Source organism: Pan troglodytes, chromosome 10, assembly GCF_028858775.2.
Source record: "Pan troglodytes isolate AG18354 chromosome 10, NHGRI_mPanTro3-v2.0_pri, whole genome shotgun sequence".
Taxonomy (NCBI): Eukaryota; Metazoa; Chordata; class Mammalia; order Primates; family Hominidae; genus Pan; species Pan troglodytes.
Window position 1 is genome coordinate 23,089,228 of NC_072408.2, and position 20,666 is coordinate 23,109,893.

A 20,666-nucleotide genomic window follows, 5' to 3' on the forward strand; every position below is an offset into this window, starting at 1 on the left:
GCAGGGAGGGCATTCTTGGTAGAAGGAGCATGCAGCATGCACAGATCCAGAGACAGCCTGGCATAATGTGTCAGGGAACTGCCAGTAGTTTAGGAAGGCTGCACCACAGAGGCAGAGGACCAGTGAGGGAGGAGCTGGGGCTTGAGAAGGAGGAAGGAGCCAGATGGTGAAGGAAGAGGCTTGTGTTTGCCTGAGACCCCTCTCCAACAGTGGTGCCAGTGTTTCCAGTGGCGACAGTAGTGGTAGTGGTACGTTGGGAGTGGAGAATGGGAAGGACTTCAGGGGTGTCCTGTGACCGATAAAGGACAGCCTGTCAAAGCCTTGCCCCACTGAGTAATAGGCCTACCTCTTTTTGATCACGGTCAACAATTAGTTGGCAGTGAGTCTTGGAGTTCACATACTCTTCACTCATTTTTCTATATCTGCCTGAAACAGTCTTTACCATGAACCCAATCAGCATTATCAATTATCTGAGGAGAAAAAAAAAAAAAAGCCTCTTAGGGCTGGGTGCAGTGGCTCATGCCTGTAATCCCAGCACTTTAGGAGGGCGAGGCAGGTAGATCACTTGAGGTCGGGAGTTTGACACCAGCCTGGCCAACATGGTGAAACCCTGTCTCTATTAAAAATACAAAAATTAGCCTGGCGTGGTGGCGCACGCCTGTAGCCCTGGCTCCTTGGGAGGCTGAGGCATGAGTTCGTTTGAACCCGGGAGGTGGAGGTTGCAGTGAGCCAAGATCGTACCACTGCATTCCAGCCTGGGCGACAGAGAGACTGTGTCTGGAAAAAAAAAAAAAGAGGCTCCCCTGCGTTTGAGTAGGGGGTGTTTCTTACAGGTCTTAGATAAATTGGGACGAAGTCTAGAGTGTCTGGTCTGATTTTCTCGGGCTCTGCTAGAACAAAAACAGCCCTTGAGTGGGAAAGCAGAGGCAGATTTCATCGGCCTGACCCCAGACTCCCATTTTCTCTGTGAAGTTGGCTCAGCAAACAAGCAAGAAAACATACAATATCTTTGAGGAGCAGGAGCAGATGGATTGAAATGTTAAAAATCTGGTTTGTTAAATGATTTCAGCTAACAAAATAATTAGAGAGAAAAAGAAGCACCCAAACTCTCTTCCTTCTTCAGTGAAATTTAAATAAGATCATTATTAATCACTCAGAGTCCACCTTGCAATTTCTGTACCTTTAATACTGATACTTTTAAGAAGAATGAAATGAAAATGAGTGAGAGAAAGAATGTCATCTGTAAACATTAGTTTAGATGCAAATACTTAAATTTGTATTGTTACATGATACAGTATGTGATCAGCAGTTTTCCTCATTGCATTATAAAGAGTTTTGTAATTAGTGCATTTTTTCTAATGGATAACTTTTTTTCCACAGTACTCTTTTAAGGCTCTTTTAAAAACATGGAATTGCTGGAGAGATATAGAAGTGAGGTTAGTTATAGAAGGTAAATAATGTTCATGTCCGATTTACCGTGAGGCCACCTATGTTTATAGGATATTGGTAGATGAAGTTGAAATATGTGTACCAAACACTGTTGGATGTTAGACACCCAAAGATGAGTAACATCATGGCTGACAATGTACTAAGTACAATGAATGGTTTCACCAGGAATCCTTGATGAATTGATTACAAGTTCTGTGGTAGAGATCTATCCAAATGTTAGCTCTGTCTGGGGAGCTGACAGTGTTTTCACAACAGCTAATATTTAGACTAGGTCTGAAGGTAGAAATTACAGTTAACTGGAAGAGAAGAGAGAGTAGATCAAGGTAGGAGAGAGCATTTCAGAACAAAAGCAACAGAGATAGCTCCTGAAACTTTAAATAATTTGTTTTTTCTTTTTTTCTAACTTCTGTTATATCAGTCAATGTTGTTATTTCTAATACATTTTGAAAAATTTTTCTTTGAAGAAAGAATGGGCTGTATCCTGTCAGCATGCAGTAGGTATTAATCTTGCCAGTAAGCGGGTAGTGAGCACAGATTCTGTAAGCCCCACCATTAGTTCACTTAAGATTTGTTAATCATTTGCTCTCCTGGGCTGGACACTCACCAGTAAGTCTTTGCTCTCAGAGGTGAGGTACATGGCATGGGTAACACACATTTCCCACGTCGTTAGACATGTCTGTGTGATGAATCAATACAGGTTCTTCCAGTTCCAAATGTATAGGCTGGTACAGAAGCAATTGTGGTTTTTGCCTTTGAAAGTAATGGCAGTGATTTTGCATGAAGTATGCCTTTTGTTGACTGGGCTTCCATCAATAAGGTTGTTTATTTATAGTTGTACAAAAAAGAAACATAAGCTTTAAAAAAAGGTTGATGTCAAATGATAAATGTATCCTTTCAAGGACCATGTAAAAATAGGTGACTATATTTAATGAAACTTTAGGTTTCAGAAAGTGTTTTTCTTTCTGTTTTAGACCTTAGCTGGATCTCCAAAATACAAGTGAATCACCCGGCAGTTCTGAGGCGTGCGGAACAAATCCAGGCTCGCAGAACCGTGAAAAAGGAGTGGCAGGTAAGGGTTCTTCTTGAGCATTCTGTGCCTGTATTTTACAATGCATGGTCTCTTCCCTCAAGGCCACAATATTGAATTTCACTCAAGATGCATCTAAACTTAAAAGATTGCAGCTGTCCATGACTTATTTTAATAATTCATATATGATGATGATGGGTTGGAGAAAGATAACACATTTATCCAAACAAGTTAAAATCTTATCACTCTTGAGTGGCAAAACCGCAAATGAATTTGAGGCATCTTTATTCATGAGTGAATTAAATGGCATATTTTTCTCAACACATTTATTCAGTTTTTTAGACATGCCTTCTTTGGTTGTCTTCTGTTTTAATTTTAAAGCCCTAACATCTAAACTTGATGTGTCCACTGTTGAGGCCCTTAGGTATAAGCGTTGACCTTTCTTGACCATCATGTTTACCTTACTATTACTTTCTATAAATCATTTTTCAAAATTCCAAAAATGATGTTTCGTAGAGTACTTGCGGTCAGCATTTTCTTCAGTGTATCCCAACCAAAGACGTGCTGTGTAGGATTAAAGGGAATTCAGAGTTCATTTCACAAGTGAGGCAGAATACTGTGATTGAATCCTTGAGAGTGATAGTTCACGTTTTGCTCATCCTTAGAAATATTCTGGTTGAAAAGATAAAAGAAAATTCATCAGACTGAGTTGTGAAATATGAATATTGTTTTAAAAATGGAATTGGATTAAATTGAAAAAACACCAAAAAACTTGGAAACTTTTAAAAGTGATAATCTCATCCCAGATCCCAGAGCGGGAGGTAAAATGTAAGATAGAAACCTTCTTTCGGAGTTCTTCTTTGTCAGGGTGGCTCTGATGGGCTCTCCCTTTGGCTGAGATGGAGTAGTCAGAAGTGGGAGACATGGGCTAATAGGGGTTTCAATTTGGGATATCTGTGGGAGAAAAAAAATTTTTAAGCCTACTCTTCCTCCCTTTTATTTTGGGCAGTGTTCATCTTGTTAGTGGCTCTTGAGCTGTGTTTATATCATATATCAGGATATTCCATTGAACAGTGTAGGCATAAGATATTAACACCCATACTTGTCTAATGATTCTCTACTAACCACCTGGGTTGGAGGTGTGTTTGTTTGTTTATTTATTAAATTTACTTTGTTTTCACTTTTGTTTAAACCAGGCTGCTTGGCTCCTGAAAGCTGTTACCTTTATAGATCTTACTACACTTTCAGGTGATGATACATCTTCCAACATTCAAAGGCTCTGTTATAAAGCCAAATACCCAATCCGGGAAGATCTCTTAAAAGCTTTAAATATGCATGATAAAGGTAATGTTGTTGTGTGTGATCTATGTGGTGTTTAGTGCTTACAATACTGATTACTAAATCAAAGACGACTTAAGATACAGCTGCTAATGATAGCGGTGATAGAATCCATGATAGAAACTCTTGCTGTGTATACATAGACAGATTCTTCTCTGAAAAACAGCAGGAAGAGAATCTGAGTCTTTTTTTTTTTTTGAGGTCAGTTCTTTCCATCAATGGATTAAAGTGCTTGGTAGAGAGTGACTTTATTTCTTTTCAATTCTTCAGTTTTGGAAAATTTCTGTTTAGTGACACTGAAATACTCTTTCTGATTCCCTAGCCATACGTGAAAAAGCCAGTCTCATTACTTAATAATCACATCTCATACATAAAGTATTTTCTGTGAGTATATGAAATACTTTTGAAAATAAAGTGCAAATGAGAAATATAGCCTGCTTATATATTAGGTTAGATCTTTCAAAAAAAGTCATATTCACTGCCTTAGTATACATGAAAAGAAGGACTTTTCTAGAGTTGCCATAAGTTTAGAACTGTAGCATTTTGGAGATGTTGGACACCTGTAAGAATTGATTCCCTTGTTTTCTAAATAAAGAAACCAAGACCTGGAAGGCTAAGCGGCATTCCCAAGGCTACACGTCTTGTTACTTGCTGGGCTGGTTTTGGGAGCCAGGTCTCCTTCCCATGGAGGGCTTCATGGCTCTCGAGTGCCTATCTGCTGTGAGTGCAACTAGAGACATTGAATTGGCCCAATGGAGGTCTTTTATCCCAAATAAACATGTTTAGGTTTGTAGGTAACATACAAACCTAAACAACTCTACAGCTTTCGAAAAGTATTTATTATGTTTATTTCGTGTTGGCCATAAAAATATCACCTTATTTATTGCACTTAAAGGTAACAACTTGGTGTAAGGTCTTATGATATTGCTTTGTTTTATAGTGACTATTTGAATTCTAAATTTTTTAAAATTTATGAACTTATTTCTTAAAATCAGGGCTTCCGTTTCAGATTTTATTATTTCTTGCAAAAGAGGGAATAGGATTAGTTAAATGTCATTTTTGTGGTACCACCCTCTAAATTTTACTTACATTTGTCTTCATCTGTCCTTCTTCAAACTGTCCTTTCTTCAGGTTGTCCTATGTGAATGCTCTGTAAATATGGATTTTGTTATCTACATGAAATATTTTCATTTAGTAATGATCACCAAATTTACTATTTAGACATTTTTAAAAAACAGTACTATGTTCATCTCAAAGATGAGTATATCAAACTTGTTTTTATGATTTCAGCGATAAGAAAATAATCCATATTGTCAAGAACTAGAAGGGAATGTGGAAAATAAAAATCTTTTAATTTATTGCAGTATTGTGGGGGAATTATTTTTTTCTCATTTGATTTTTGCCAGTGTTGCGATATAAATAATAATTAAAAGCATGTTGTATGAGTTGAACTTCATTGAAAGTTGGCTATTCCTATTTTTTCTTGATAGGCATTACTACAGCTGCCGTTTGTGTTTATCCTGCCCGGGTGTGTGATGCTGTAAAAGCACTCAAGGCTGCAGGCTGTAATATCCCTGTGGCATCAGGTAAAATGTATTGTGGCTTTTGTTGTTATTTTTTAAACAAGTTGCCAGTTCTTCATACAATGGGGTATTATATATAGGTTTGTACTATGATTTAAATTAGTTTATGTATTTAATTAGTTGTATTTATTCATGATTTTAGTATGTACTAATTGCTTAGTAAGTGGAAGACATTTATTCCCAAAAATATAGAACTGTATTCCTATCCTTAAAGAAACTCAGTTTAGGAGGAATAGTCAGGTAAAGAAAAAAGTCATAAGGCATGACATATAGTGTGTATATATATATATATATATGTGTGTGTATATATATATATATACACACACATACACACACACACGTACTATATATGTATATGTATATATACATACTATATATGTATATGTATATATACATACTATATATGTATATGTATATATACATACTATATATGTATATGTATATATACATACTAACTATATATATAACTATATATATACATACTAACACACACGTATGCATGTTCTGTTATATATGTAAAATATAATAATAATGATATATGGGCTGGGGACGGTGGCTCACAACTATAATCCCAGCACTTTGGGAGGCTGAAGCAGGTGGATCACTTGAGGACAGGAGTACGAGACCAGCCAGGTCAACATGGCAAAACCCCATCTCTACTAAAAATACAAAAATTAGCCAGGCATGGTGGCAGATGCCTGTAATCCCAGCTACTGGGAGGCTGAGGCTGGAGAATCGTTTGAACCTGGGAGGCAGAGGTTGCAGTGAGCCGAGATCATGCCACTGCACTCCAGCTTGGGTGATAGACCAAGACTCCATCTCAAAAAAAAAAAAGGATATGTGCAAAATGTGTAGTTGCAGTTCTGAGCAGGGAATGATATATTCTGCAGAGGTTGGTGACACCAAAGTAAGAGAAAGCATCGTCGTGGAGATAATTGCATTGGGTCTTAAAGGATGAGGAGGAGTTCACAGTGTTAATAAGGTAGGGAACCACATTTTAGACAGAGGCACTAGCACGTGTGAAGGCACAAAGCATGTTCAGGGAACTGGAAAAGGTTTGCTATTGTTGACTACAAAGGCAGGGCTCTGAAGACAGGGCAAAGGGGGAGATACAGGAGTTGAAGCTAGAGAGGGAGATCAGGGCAGAATTGCAGAGGGGATCCATGCCATGTGGGGGCATTTGGCCTGTATTCTGATGATAGGGAAGACACTGAAAGGTTAGAGGCGTGACATGATCAGCTTCATGGCATAGTAAGTTACCTGATGGTACTGGATAAATTAGAAAAGGAGTGAAATGGAGTTAGGGGAGACTTGTCACAGTCCATGCGGGACCTGATAAAAGCCACACAAAACCTAGAAGATAAAGGAGAGAGTGCATTCAGAAGTCACTGACTTCAGATAGACGCGGTAGGACTTGGTATGACAGAAAAGTCTTTAAAACATTAGTTTGGTAAATATGTATCTGTGTGTATATGGATGGATGAATAGACAGATATAAAATTAGATTCTAGTTTTAAGAGATGTTAGAGGAATATCCTGATGCTTTAAAAAGGGAGTCTAGGCCAGGCATGGTGGCTCACATCTGTGATCCCAGCACTTTGGGGGGCTCAGGCAAGAGGATTGATTAAAGCTAGAAGTTTGAGACCAGCATGGGCAACAAAGATCTCTACAAAAAAATAAAATAAGTAAAAATTTAAAAGGAGTTTATAAAGGTCATTAGCTTATTAGGAATATATTAAAAGAAACATGGTGCACGGTATTTATATAGAATTGATTTATGAGGATTCCTGAAGTATTTGGCAGCTACACTTCTATAGACCTTAATTTTTCATCAGCTTCAGTCAGTTCAGTTTTTGCTTTAAACAACAGAGAAACATGCTTTCCTCTAAGGTAACAGACCTAAGGAATTTTTTTAATTTTTATTTTTTGAGACAGAGTCTCACTCTATCACCCAGGCTGGAGTGCAGCGGTGCGATCTCGGCTCATTGCAACCTCCGCCTCCTGAGTTCAAGCAGTTCTCCTGCCTCAGCCTCCCAAGTAGCTGGGGCTACAGGCGTGCACCACCACACCAGGCTAATTTTTATACTTTTAGTAGTGATGGGGTTTCACCATGTTGACCAGGCTAGTCTCAACCTCTTCACCTCGGATGATCCGCTAGCCTTGACCTCCCAAAATGTTGGGATTACAGGCAAGAGCCACTGTGCCCAGCCCCAAGGAATTTAATATCAAGGTAACATGACAGGTTTTTTTTAGAAACAGGGATGGAGAGTTAATGATGTGTGTGTAAAAGATGTTACTATTTTTCAAGAGTGTAGTTGTGTTTTGTGTTTTCATTTTCCTCTTATTTACACTTGGCTCTGATCTTCCCAACCCTGCCCCTGCCTCAATTTGGTGGACTAATTAGGTGTGTTTTCCTCCTGCATTCTCTTTTCTTTATGCTCATCTGCCAGGCTGGTTGTTTTTAACATAGGCAGTGGGAGGAACACATAGGACAGTTTGTTTACCACAGCTAAAGAGGTTCATGAGAGAGTTAATCAAGATAAATCAAGGGTAAATGAGTAAATCAAGATAGCTAACTTGATCAAGATTTGGATCCAGAACTAGTGTGCTAGATAACTAGTGTTCATTAAGATAGGGCTACCACTACTATTTTATGGCTATCACTGTGAAGATAAAACATCTTTGCTGGTTACTTAATCCACCTTCATGAGCATCTCTGCAGCATCTTAATTTCGGGTCTTCCAGAAAATGATATTTGTCCTAACACTAATATGAGAGAACATTCAATTTCTTCACACTTATGCATAAGTGATGTTCTTAAGTGTCAGTGCATTGGTCTTTAAATGCTGATGTTTGGGGGTTTGGAATTCTTTGATGAACTACTACTGACCAATTGAAATTTGTTTTCCCCTCCCCCCCTTGCTTACTTTCCTTCTTCCCTCCTTCCCTCTTTCTTCATTTCCTTTCTTAACTCTATTAGTGGCCACTGGATTTCCAGCTGGACAGACTCATTTGAAGACACGATTAGAAGAGATCAGATTGGCTGTGGAAGATGGAGCTACAGAAATCGACGTGGTAATTAACAGAAGCTTGGTGCTGACAGGCCAGTGGGAAGGTAGGTGCATGCTTTTACCTAAGAGAGTTTCACCATTCTTCCCTGGTGAATCAGATGATGAGATAAGATGTAGTATGTTTTAGAGGTCACTGTTCTAGGTGACAAGTTAGTAGATCAAATGGTGAGTTTAGGAGAAAGCAGGCTAAGATTACCCATCCTTGTGCCCCTCATAAATCTAGGCAGTTGCCTACCTGCATGAACTTTTCAGATCCTTTTGAGTGCTGAGGTGAATAGTTACTTCCATGCAATAGATTCATAACTTTTAAAACAATTTTATTTTACCAACATGCTTTTTCTTCAGAAAGGAAAAGTTACTACTATTCTATACTGTTTTGTTACTCAATACATACTTCACTCCAGGCAAGTCTTTTATGCAAAGTTTATTTGAATATATTGGAGGAAACTTCCCTTTTTTATGTTAATTTTTGCAGTCTTTAAAGGTATGGGATTATTAAGTTGACTAAGTTTATTTTTACTTCTAGCATTCTTAGACATAGCTCTGATGACTATCATGAGATTAATGATTCACTATCACGTCAGCATACACTAAGACATTGCCCTTTCCAGCAACAAGCTTTTGTTTTTTTAAACAGATATTAAAGAATCAAATAGATTTTACCTCTGTCTTAAATATATTTTGTATACTAAAGATGAGGTCATTGGTAGCTAGAAAAGTAAAATTCTCTTTCAAAAAAGTCATTATAATAAATAGTTTAACCAAAAATTTTTAATGAAATCACAAGTTAAAGCCAGGATAGTATATTGTCTCTTTATATGTGTGTATATCAAATAAATGGCATATTTTATACTAATGATGGAGGAGGCTATTCCCACACTCTTTTAAAGTTTAAATAAGAGATAGGATTTTATCTCTTATTTAACCTGCTTATTGGACTTGCGTATTTCTCATGGGTATTTTCCTGTGACTGTTTCTATCCATCTGTATCTGTAAAGCCTTTGTCTATTTGTGAAGCCTAATTCCATTGATTGTCAATTATGAATTGCTTTTGTTTATGAAGTAGCAAATGTTCAGTCAGTGGTTTAAACCCTCAGTATTTATTCTCTTATATAAAGTCCAGGGGTAGGTATTTCAGGGGTGTGTGGCAGCTCCACAAAGTTCTTGGAGACCTGGGCTACGTTTATATTCCAGTTCCAAAGCATGTGGCTTCTGCTGTTAACGTCAAGGGCACTTCATTGTCTGAGATGGCTTCTGAAGCTCCAGCACCTTACACTCATCTCCTAGACCATAGGAAAGAAAGGCTTTTCTCATCAAGTCTCACACAACACCTTTGTTTATTACACCTTTGCCCGTTGGCCTGAGCTGAGTGACGTGGCCATTCTTGGCTGCAAGTAAGCTGGAAAATAGAGTTTTTAGCTTGGAATATTAGCCACTTTCCTGTACATTCCCATTTCCATTGCATTCACCCCACCGCCCCCCAAGTTCCCCATTAATACTCATCAACATTTATAATTCTTGCCAGGTTTAAACTCTTGAAAGTTCACAAATATCTTTTTGTATTTTGTGTTCCTTTTTTGTGATCGTTCATGTGTGTGTTTTAGCCAATTACAGTCATTCTGAAAAGGTGTATTTTAAATAGATATCTCTGTTCCTATATATTAATTTTGCTTATCTGCTTTTAGTCACGGATTTCACTAAGATTTAAGGCTAGAGTAAAATGAAAAAGTGAGTAAGCATAGTATTTAAAACAAATCTGGCAATAAACTTTATGTGATTTAGTTGTATACAAACCTATATGTCCTTTATATCTTAAGCAATTGTAGATGTAGAAATTGGGTTTATATTATAACTTACACCTTTTATTAAGCAGTTGTGGATATAGAAATATGGTTTATATTATGCTACTAATTGGAAAATAAAATACAATAGGAGATGGATGTTGATGTAGTTGACTGCCCCTTAATGAACTAGGAATGGTTGTTTTTAAGAACTGATAATTTCCCAATAACAGGCGTTTATGAAAAATGTAATGACAGATCTTTGTCCTGGACCATACTTTTATATTAACTCTTTTTCTGGTGTTAATAACCTCTTGACCCAAACAAATTGAAAAGGAACATTAAATACTAGAAATTTAATTCTAAATAGAAACCTGAAATGACTTAGGACTTTTCACTGCAATATTTTGTCTTAATTTTGATTCTCAATTTGATTACATATTGTATTTTTCAGTGTCATGTTTTAATATTAGCTGTTTATTAAAATATGAGCATAAAATAATTTCTTGGAATTTGTGGATAGAAATGTCTATCAAGCAATTGCAGTTTTAAATCCAGGGCCCTCTCCCTTGTGCAGTGAGGTTTGTAGGATACTTGGTAAAGCACAATAGAAAGAACCCCATTTTATTTTTTAAGTTCTGGGGTACATGTGCAGAATGTGCAGGTTTGTTGCATAGGTAAACGTGTGCCATGGTGGTTTGCTGCACCTGTCAACCCATCACCTAGGTAGGTATTAAGTGCCTCATGCATTAGCTATTTTCCCTAACGCACTACCTGCCTCCACCCTCCCCCAACAGGCCCCACTGTGTGTTGTTCCCCTCTCTGTGTCCATGTGTTCTCATTAAGAGCCCCATTTTTTAAACCTGGCCCTTCAGAGTGGTCTTAACCATTTCTCATGGATGTGAGAGTCCACAGTTTAGGGTATGAATTCGAGGAGACTGGAGTTTGGGGGTGGGGGAGGTTTGATATTCCTCTCTGGGTTCTCCTTAGTGACCATTTAAAATGTCCACTTTCCTGAAATTTCTAACTTTTCCACCCTCCTTGAAGCTCCTTCACTGTTAGCATATGAACTGCCTGCTACTTCTCAGAGAAAATAAAATCATCAGACAGGAGCTCCCTCCAGGTCCTTGCATCAGGGCTGCTTTTCTTTGCTTCTTCCTTTGCTCCTTCCTCCTAAATTCCTTCCCTCCACTGTGCTGTGGCTCTCATCTCCCCCTGCATTTTCAGAAGCCCTGCTCTATCTACTGGGCATTCTTTCTCCCGTGTCATCAGCCTTTCTGCCAGCTCATTCCCATTAAGCATTTAGACATAGTCAAGCTTTTCTTAGCCATTTATGAAAGAACCCACATGCTGGCTTTCCCTTTCCTTCATCCCCAGCAACGTCCTCCTTTCTTCTCTTCCCTTCATGACTAAAATTCTGAAAAGAAGGCCCGATGCAGTGGCTCACACCTGTAATCCCAGCACTTTGGGAGGCTGAAACAGGCACTTTGGGAGGCCTCATCACCTCTTGCTCTGCTGCCGCCGTAAGCTCTGGTTCCGCAGCGACGCTCGGGGGTGGGGCGTCCTCCTCACTTGAGGTTGGGAGTTTGAGACCAGCCTGGCCAACATGGCAAAACCCTGTCTCTACTAAAAATACAAAGATTCGTTGGGCATGGTGGCACATGCCTGTAATCCCAGCTACTCTGGAGGCTGAGGTGAGCGAATTGCTTGAACCTGGGAGGCAGAGGTTGCAGGGAGCCAAGATTGCGCCACTGCACTGCAACTTGAGGGACAGAGTGAGATTCCCTCTCAAAAAAAAAAAAAAAAAATTCTTCAAAGAGTTATATTTATTTGTTTGTCTTGAGAAGTTCAAACTAATATACTAATGACCTGTCATCTCATTATGTCCAGGGCATACTCCCCAGTTGTTTATTCAGCATTACCATGCAACATATGACACAGCAGACTGTTCCTTCCTTCTGGTAATGCTTTGTTGTTGTGGCTTTGGTGCCTACATTCCTGAGGTCTTCCTTTCTGTTTCTGATTACCCCTGCGTCTCATTTGCAAGCTCCTCCACCTCCTCTGTCATCCCTGAAGTGTCCATGGTTCTCAGATTCTGTCCCAGTGTGACTTTTCCACAACCTTGGTGTGCTTTCCTTTGGAAACGTCATGTCCTTGCTGATTTCAGTTACATTCCTTATGGCAAAGACAACCAAACCTCCTGAGCACCAGGACCACCTAGACCCGGGGCCACCTGCTCCAGAACTCGTATTCTGTTGTATCACTACACCGTGTTGCATTTTACCCATCATTTACATATAAGTAGACATTCAAATATCACTGAACCTTGACAAAATCAGAGAAATATAGCTATTTTGGAAATAAATCTATTAGGCCGGGCACAGTGGCTTATGCTTGTAATCCCAGCACTCTGGGAGGCTGAGGCAGGCAGATCACTTGAGCCCAGGAGTTCAAGACCAGTCTGGGCAACATGGCAAAACCCCATCTCTGCATTAAAAAAAAAAAAAAATGCAAAAATTAGCCTGGTGTGTGTGGTGGTATGCGCCTGTAGTCCCAGCTACTCAGGGTTGGGGCTGAGATGGGAGGATTCCTTGAATGTGGGAGGATTCCTTGAGCCTGGGAGGCAGAGGTTGCAGTGAGCCATGATTGTGCCACTGCACTCATAAGCCACTGCGCCTGGCCTAATAGATTTATTTCTGAAATGGCCTGAGCAAGAGAGTGAGGCCCTGTCTCAAACAAACAAACAAACACTATTAAAAAGTGTTTTCATTTCCCTGACTTTCTTAACAATTTTTATTAAATACAATTTAATTTTTTCTTGATTATTCCAAACTGTTTCATTACTGATTATATTATCCCAGAATACAGTGATGCTTTCAGGGGCCAGTGGAATCTCTGAGATGATTGGCCTCATAGCTCACAGTCCAGACTCTTGTGCTTTTTGATTTATGTATCTTCTTATTTGTTACTGTTTTTTTGCCTACTCCTTAGTGGTTAAGCTTTTTACTGTCAGATCGTGTTGAGCTCGTGACGGCACACTGTCCTTCCCTGCCAATCCTTCTGTCACTCCTCTCTAGCTGGACATGGAAACGTGGATAACTACATTTCTCACTTATCACCATAGTTTTAACCCAATAGGGTGTGGCATGTATTGTAGGTTCTCAAAATTACAATACCTGACAAACATTTTCAAATGATTTGCCCCAGCTGCTTTCCTGACAGGATTAGCATATCCCCCTGGGCATTTGTGATAAAAGAATTGAGGTGTGTATGTGAGGGAGGAATAGGCTTCTAAATGGGGAAAATCCCTCCAGGTGATTTTGTTCTCCTTCCCCACCAGTCCCATGTCCTTATTAAGAAGTACTAACTCAGGACTCTTTCTTCTTCTTCTTTTTTTTTTTTTTTTGACATAATTCCAATTCTTAGTTGCCTATACTTTAGGTGCCAGATAATGGAAACATTGTTGAATTTACATACAACAATGTATGTAAATTCATACTTTGAATACATTTATATATTGTATGTTTTATTGTATTACTAATACTAATCAGTTGATTAATTAGTACATCTTGTATTTCCTGTATGTTTCTATGCCGTTAGCCTGGATCTGTAGTTAGTTGTAAACAGGAGAGTTTGATGAATAAAGTGTTATTCTGGTGAATTTAGCTAAGAAGTGCATCTGCTTCCTGTGCTCTTGAGAAAAGAAGACTTTCCTCTCCCTGGGATGGCTGTGCTCTCTGATAAAGATAGCATCCAAGTGGGGACATCACCCGGCCAGCCAGCCAGGCCACCCAGTCATTGCTGGTGTCACAGTCAGACCCAGAACAAATGCACCGTGGGGTAAGAAGGGAGGACAGTACTGGGAAAGCAGGAATAGTTGAAAGCTGCATCTTTGCATTAGACAGATTTTGGCTGGAATCTTGGCTCTACTATTTACTCTTGGACAGGTTCTTCTCTGTGCTTCCTGTTCCTTCATGTAAAATGGAGATAATGACATCTACTTCACAGGATTACAATAGGGAAGAAATTAGATAATGTATGTAAAATATCATCCTGTTGCTTGGCCCAGATGCAGCCCTCCTTGCCAGCTGCAGTGTTGCCTTCTCTTTCTCCCTCCTCCTGCCCCGATGATGGTCTGTTGTCAAGGGAAGTGACACATAGCACATGTGTTAAGTGAATAAAGTGGAACTCTAAAGATTTGGGTTTTAGTCTTCATGATTTTGATAATTTATACCTAGACCTTGGGTAAACACTTCACTTCTCTCTGCTTCCATGTAAATGTTACAAATGAGGGGCTAGGACATAATGATTTTTACAACCCTTTAGAGCTATAATGATCTTTGATTTTATGTTTAGTGTTTTCATTTTCAGTGAATATTATTCCCATGATTAGTACATGTAATACAATATTTCTTAATGGTGGTGTTGAAGTTGACATCTAAGGTGCATTCCTTAAACAGTTCTTTGAAGAAAGCATTCACCAGAAGTTGTTCATCATTTCATAAATCTTATTGAGCAGGTTTTAAAAATTGAATAGTTTCCATGCTCTGTAAATATACAGAGGTGTTCATTTTACTTTTTTAATGACCTCTTTGTGTTGCATCTATTTACCTAATATATTTACCAGTGACAGGGAAATGCTATCAGATTGCACCTTGTTCAGGAATCTAGCTCCATGAGCTGAGGACCTGGAGCTGGCTTTACTAGCTTTGGGAGACTCATTCCACACTGGAGCACCAGCAGACGTAGTTCCAAAGGTGGCTAGGATTGTCTGACATTCTGCAGCATCTTACGTTCAATGGGCAATTGGAAATACCATTTGTCTCCTGTATCCAGAGCCTCATGTACTTTTCATCTCCTTCAATTGTTTACCCCTGAATTGCTCTCTTAAATCTGGCCTGTGAAGTACATACCTCATGGCTATCAAACATTTTAGGATAAGAGAATGAAATATCAGCACCAAAGTCACATTATTTTTCATTTTCTTGTATGAAGAGAATCCTAAAGACCTTGAATCAGGGCAATAATCTATTTTTCTTATTTGCTGATTTTTACACAAGAAGGATGGTAGAAAGAACATCTCAAAAATAAATTGGTATATTTCTTTTATAGAGTGTTAATCATATTTTATTAGAAAAGCAGTCTCTAAATCTATAGCTACTTTTTGGGGAGGAATTACATAATCTATAATTTGTGATTTCTCTGTTTTGGAAGTTGTATATAACAAATTCTGGAAATACGACAACTGTATGCTTTTATGATTTTCATTTTTATGCTACAATTCTTCAAAACTTCAGATACTATTGATAAAAATGTGCATCTTATCTCTTGTAGGTTATTATAATATCTGGTGTGTTAGCTCATCTCTGCCTTAGTCTTACAAGATTAATTAGTTGCTTTGGTGGATGAAACTGTGTTCTTGAACATTTTGTGACTTTTTTAGTTTAAAAGGTTGCTGCACAATTTTATATTAAGTGTTTTACTGTACATATAATTATCTTAAGAGTTATTTTCAGGCCATTGTTGCGCAGTGTTGAACATCTTTCTGATACTCAAAAAATAATTGCTTAGATATGTTCGTTAACAATTATTTTTAAGTGTCTTTGAATAGCAGGAAATATAGAAGGAAATATACTTTATGACTTTTAGATAGGAAACAGTCTTTAAACGCTTGGATTCTTACTTAAATCATAATTTTATACATATAAGTTTTATTAACAGAGTTGTTGATGTCTAGAGCAGTGCTTTTCCAGAATGCTTAGCAGATTGCCAGCCGCTTCAAAATTGAGAACATACTGTCCTTTCAGGTGGATCCTAGAGAGAAGAAAGTTAATTTTATTTATTTATTTATAAGTGTTTTTAGCTTTTTGAGGGTTTTAAAATTTTCATTTCTTTTTTTAAAATACACCATTCTATTTTTTAAAATAATGTTAAGAATGAGCTCATTAAAAAAGAAAACTGAAAAAAAAAACAGGTACACCCACATTTCCAACTCCATCTCCCTTTTCAGACTGTTCAAGATGTACACATGTACACTGTATATCTGTAGATCTGATTCTTTCCATGTTGTTTTCAGAGGTTGACACCAAACTACCAAGTAGATATTTTTCCTTTGGTTTAAATTCAGATTCCATTCCACCAAAGCAACATGAAAAAACCTAATGTCTAGTTTTAGCTTCTGGGGATTAGTTCTCCAGGTAAGAAGTGAAAATAGAGAATAAACGGTGTTACCGTCTTTATTCAGAAAGTCATTATTTTTAGCAAAATGGGGCCAAGGCAGAAAATCCAGGTTGTAAGATTTGGAAAAAGGAGCGTGCACACCATGGGACATGTACAGATTGATCACTATGACAGCAGCCCTTTATAGAGGTAATGATGTTGTCATTAGGTTGTGACAATTCTCCAGAGACTTCAACAGCCCCGGATTAATAACATCTGGAAATTGTTCAGATGACATAAATTTCTGTTTTCTGTTTAAAGGCTTCCATGGTGCCTTTCTGTGGCATCTGCCATTGTTTTTCTTTTTCAAACCTTTCAAATCAGGAAATATACATAAAATACAAGATTATTTTCCTCACATGTGCTCCTAGGCTCTTGTCTTGAGAGCCAGCATTACCAAATCTATCAGGTAAACTGCTGGCCAACTGGTATGTCTGCTGGAATTTCTGGAGGTGGAATAGCAAATGAGTTCATCTGGCAAAGAGAGCATCTGAAGGTCCATGCAGTCTTGGCAAGAAAACACTAAGTCCCACACATAAGACAGGGATGGGGAGTTTTTCGTCACTGAAGAGGCCATCTTTAGATCTCAACTCTTTTTTTTTTTTTTTTTTTGAGATGGAGTTTCATTCTGGTTGCCCAGGCTGCAGTGCAATGGTGCGATCTTGGCTCACTGCAGTCTCTGCCTCCCAGGTTCAAGAGATTCTCCTGCCTCAGCCTCCCGAGTAGCTGGAATTACAGGTGTCCACCACCATGCCCGGCTAATTTTTTGTATTTTTAATAGAGATGGGGTTTCACCATGTTGGCCAGGCTGGTCTCGAACTCCTGACCTCAGGTGATCCACCTGCCTCGGCCTCCCAGAGTTCTGGGATTACAGGCGTGAGCCACTGTACCCAGCCGGATCTCAACTCTTAAAGATAATTCAGGAACCATTGCTAAAATGAACAAGGCCAGCGTATTTTGGAGCACAGTCAATCTTCAGTGAGGGCAGATGTTTCCTAATTAAATTCCTGAATTTCTTTTTGGCTTCTGTCCTTTCTTCATTATCAAAGTACCAAACAGTATAGCACATCTGGTCTCATAGGAAGACAGCACCTCGTGTAGGTTCCTGCAATCTGACCAGGAGAGCAGGACTTTTTCACAATTGGCCTCCACATCTGCCACGAATGATTTCTCCTCTGAAAATAGCCATAGGATCCCACCGTGTAGCCTGGTATCCCAATTCTTGTTCAGATAGTAGATGCAGGTGGTGCAGCAGCCATCGTTGTTGAGGTGTCCACATGATGAATGTAACCTATTCCATTTTTAAGATAGCAAGCCACCATTGCCTTGGACCTCTCCTTGACATAGTATTTTCCCAGTGGCTCCTGCACTAGAGGACCAGCCTGTCAGTGAGGGACAGGAGGAAGCTAATGGCCTTGCAGCCCTTCTTGTTGCTCCCAGAACTGTGGGGTGAACTGATCACCCCACAGTTCACCCTTTAGAGACACTGCACACATCCCAGCCAGCTGGCTGTCCCGCAGGGCCCCCTTGCAATGCAGCTGTTTAATGTGCTCCTGGATGCAGTTGCCCACCACCTCCTTGCCCAGGAAGTTTTGCGGGTAGCAGAAGCTGACTTCCCGCAGACAGCGCATGATGTACTCTAGGGAAATTTTCTCCAATTCCTGCCTCATGATGTGTCCCAGGAGCATTTCACGCATAGTGCAGAAGTCGGGGACCCCCAGCATGCACCCAGAGAGGGAACGATGTATGTGATGTGAAGCCAAGGTGTGGGGAGTGTGGCCATGGTCCCGAGCCACTGCAATCAGTACTGGGGACAGGGGAAAGTTGCTCACAACTCTCAGGAGAAGGGATCTGCGTTCAGGGATCAGTGGGAGTGGTGCGGGACTCCACGATCTAGTGCTGGACTTGGAAGTTAATCTTAAATAAAGAAAACTAAAATGCTATCGATGCAAGTTCTTGCTGGCGTGCGGGGACAGCATTGCAGAAGGTAGGGCCAGTTGTCAACCTGATTTGGATGCTGTTTCAAACATGCAGTCTGACCCCTTTCCCTCCTTTCCACTCCTTGGATCCACACTCTGATGCACACAGGCCTTTCTCATTGTGGCCGAGTGCTCTGATTCCTGTCAGTGAGCACTCCACTGACACAGCCTCACTTGTTTTTCAGCTGGGAACGACAGGCAGAGGTCAGGTTATGACCTCTACTTCTTCTCAGTGTGGCAGTAGTAGGAGGGATGCGGGGAGACAAACAGGAGACAACTCTTCTGCTAGTTGTGCCACTATATTGATTAAGCATCTGCAGTGTAATATATCCTGGGTTTCTAGTGCACCCCCTTTCACTACCCCTGAAAACCTCATTATAAGTCAAAACATTTATTAATAGGTTTTTAATGTGACATCACTATGCCAGCCACTTCTCTGGTGTATGTGTTTTGTTAAATTTTGCATTATTCTGACTAATTTGCAGTCGTGGTATTGGAATTCCATTTTCATTTGTCAGGCATCTTTGATAATAGCCTACCAAATTATTATTTTTCTAATATATGGCAAGAATTGCTTTTTTTATAATAGAGAATTTCCAGTTTTCATAATGTTTGAATTTTTAACAACAGACATATATTACATGTGAATATGTAAGCAGAAAAAATAGTAAAGGCTCTGGAGAATAAGGTCATGATGTTTGCAAATATTTAACTATAAGGACATTTACTGAAGTATTACTTATAATAGCAAAAAGTCTGGAACCTTAAGTATCCTATAACAGGAAAATGATTGAATACATTTTTTATGTCCATGTGATGGAATATTGTGCAGCCATTAATAATTGCTCCATTGACCTATATTTGTTAATATAGAAATATATCAAGGATATATTGAAGGAAAAAAGCATGTTACAGAATAATATGTACCATATGTAATCACTTTTTTTTAAGTTATAGAAGCCATAGAGTGATTGATAGTCTAAAAAGCCCTCCTGTAAGAAAAATATCTGGATGCTAAATTACAACAAACATATCAAATTATTTTTTAACTTTTATTTTTGAATAATTTTAAACTTACAGAAAAGTTGTAAAATTGGTACGCAAAACTAGTTTTATCACTGAGATTCTCCAATTATAAAGTGCTATCCCATTTCCTTTTTTTGACTTATTTCCTCTGTGATGTGTGTACATATATATATATATAAATTATGTATTATATACATATTTTTCTGAACCATTTGGGAATAAGTTGCAGACCTGTTCACCTGTTACCCTTAAATACTTCAGTGTGTATTTCCTGAGAACAAGGACAAGGACAGGGACACTCTTGTACCAAGCCACAGTACTGCATCAAAATCAGGAAATTAACATTGATAACCATACGGCCATTAAATCTACAGATTGTTCAGATTTTGCAGATTGTCCCAATAATGTTCTTTATTAGGTGTAGTATCAGTTGTTTCATATCTCTTTAATATTCTTTAACCTAAGAATACTAAGAACAGTCCTCAGTCTTCCCTTGTCTTTGACGATTACGGGCCTGTTATTTTGTAAAATATACCTCAGTTTGGGTTTGTTTGGTATTTTCTCACAGTTAGATTCAGGTTACACATTTTTGGCAGGTATACCACAGAACTTTTGCTCCGTTCTTCTCAGTGCATTATTTCAGGGGTCACAAGATGTTAATTTGTCCCATTATTGATGATGTTCCTTTTTTTTACTTGGCAAAGATGGTTTCTGCCAAGTTTCTCCATTGTAAAATTAATAAGTATTTTGCATTTTAATAAGTAATTAATACAGATTATGAATGGAGATATTTTGAGACTATGTTAATATCCTTTTCCTCATCTAACTTTTATTCACTCTTTTAGCATCCATGATGATTTTTTCAGCTATTACTCTGATTTTCTAATTCTGTCATTTCTTCTATACTTAAGAGTTGGCATTACCAAATCTGGGCATGATGTGGAACCCTACAAAGCCAGATGTGGTATTGAGGTCCTTCCCTCCCTCCCTTCCTCTGTCCTTCCCTCTCTCTCTCCTTCCCTCCCTTCCTTCCTTCCTGTTTGTAAGAACTCATTGATTCTTATTTTACTCAATTGGTTATAATCCTTTACCATCATTATTTATTTTGATACTCAAATAGTCCCAGATTTGGCCATTGGGAATGTAACCGCTCAGTGGGTTCACCTTGCCTGCTGCCTACACAGAGCTAGTTT

The 20,666-nt window shown here is 38.8% G+C and overlaps 1 protein-coding gene and 1 pseudogene across 1 annotated transcript in view; one reads left to right on the top strand and one right to left on the bottom strand.

Annotated features, from left to right (window-relative positions):
• The window catches only part of DERA (deoxyribose-phosphate aldolase), a 125,033-nt gene that overhangs the window by 42,528 nt on the left and 61,839 nt on the right, over nucleotides 1-20,666 (top strand). The window contains exons 2-5 of the mRNA XM_520770.7: nucleotides 2,421-2,518; nucleotides 3,673-3,820; nucleotides 5,305-5,400; nucleotides 8,378-8,512. Of these exons, the coding sequence (XP_520770.3) occupies nucleotides 2,421-2,518; nucleotides 3,673-3,820; nucleotides 5,305-5,400; nucleotides 8,378-8,512 (477 nt within the window). The remainder of the gene's footprint in view (nucleotides 1-2,420; nucleotides 2,519-3,672; nucleotides 3,821-5,304; nucleotides 5,401-8,377; nucleotides 8,513-20,666) is intronic.
• Nucleotides 17,388-18,156, bottom strand: LOC129136571 (prolyl hydroxylase EGLN3-like; annotated as a pseudogene).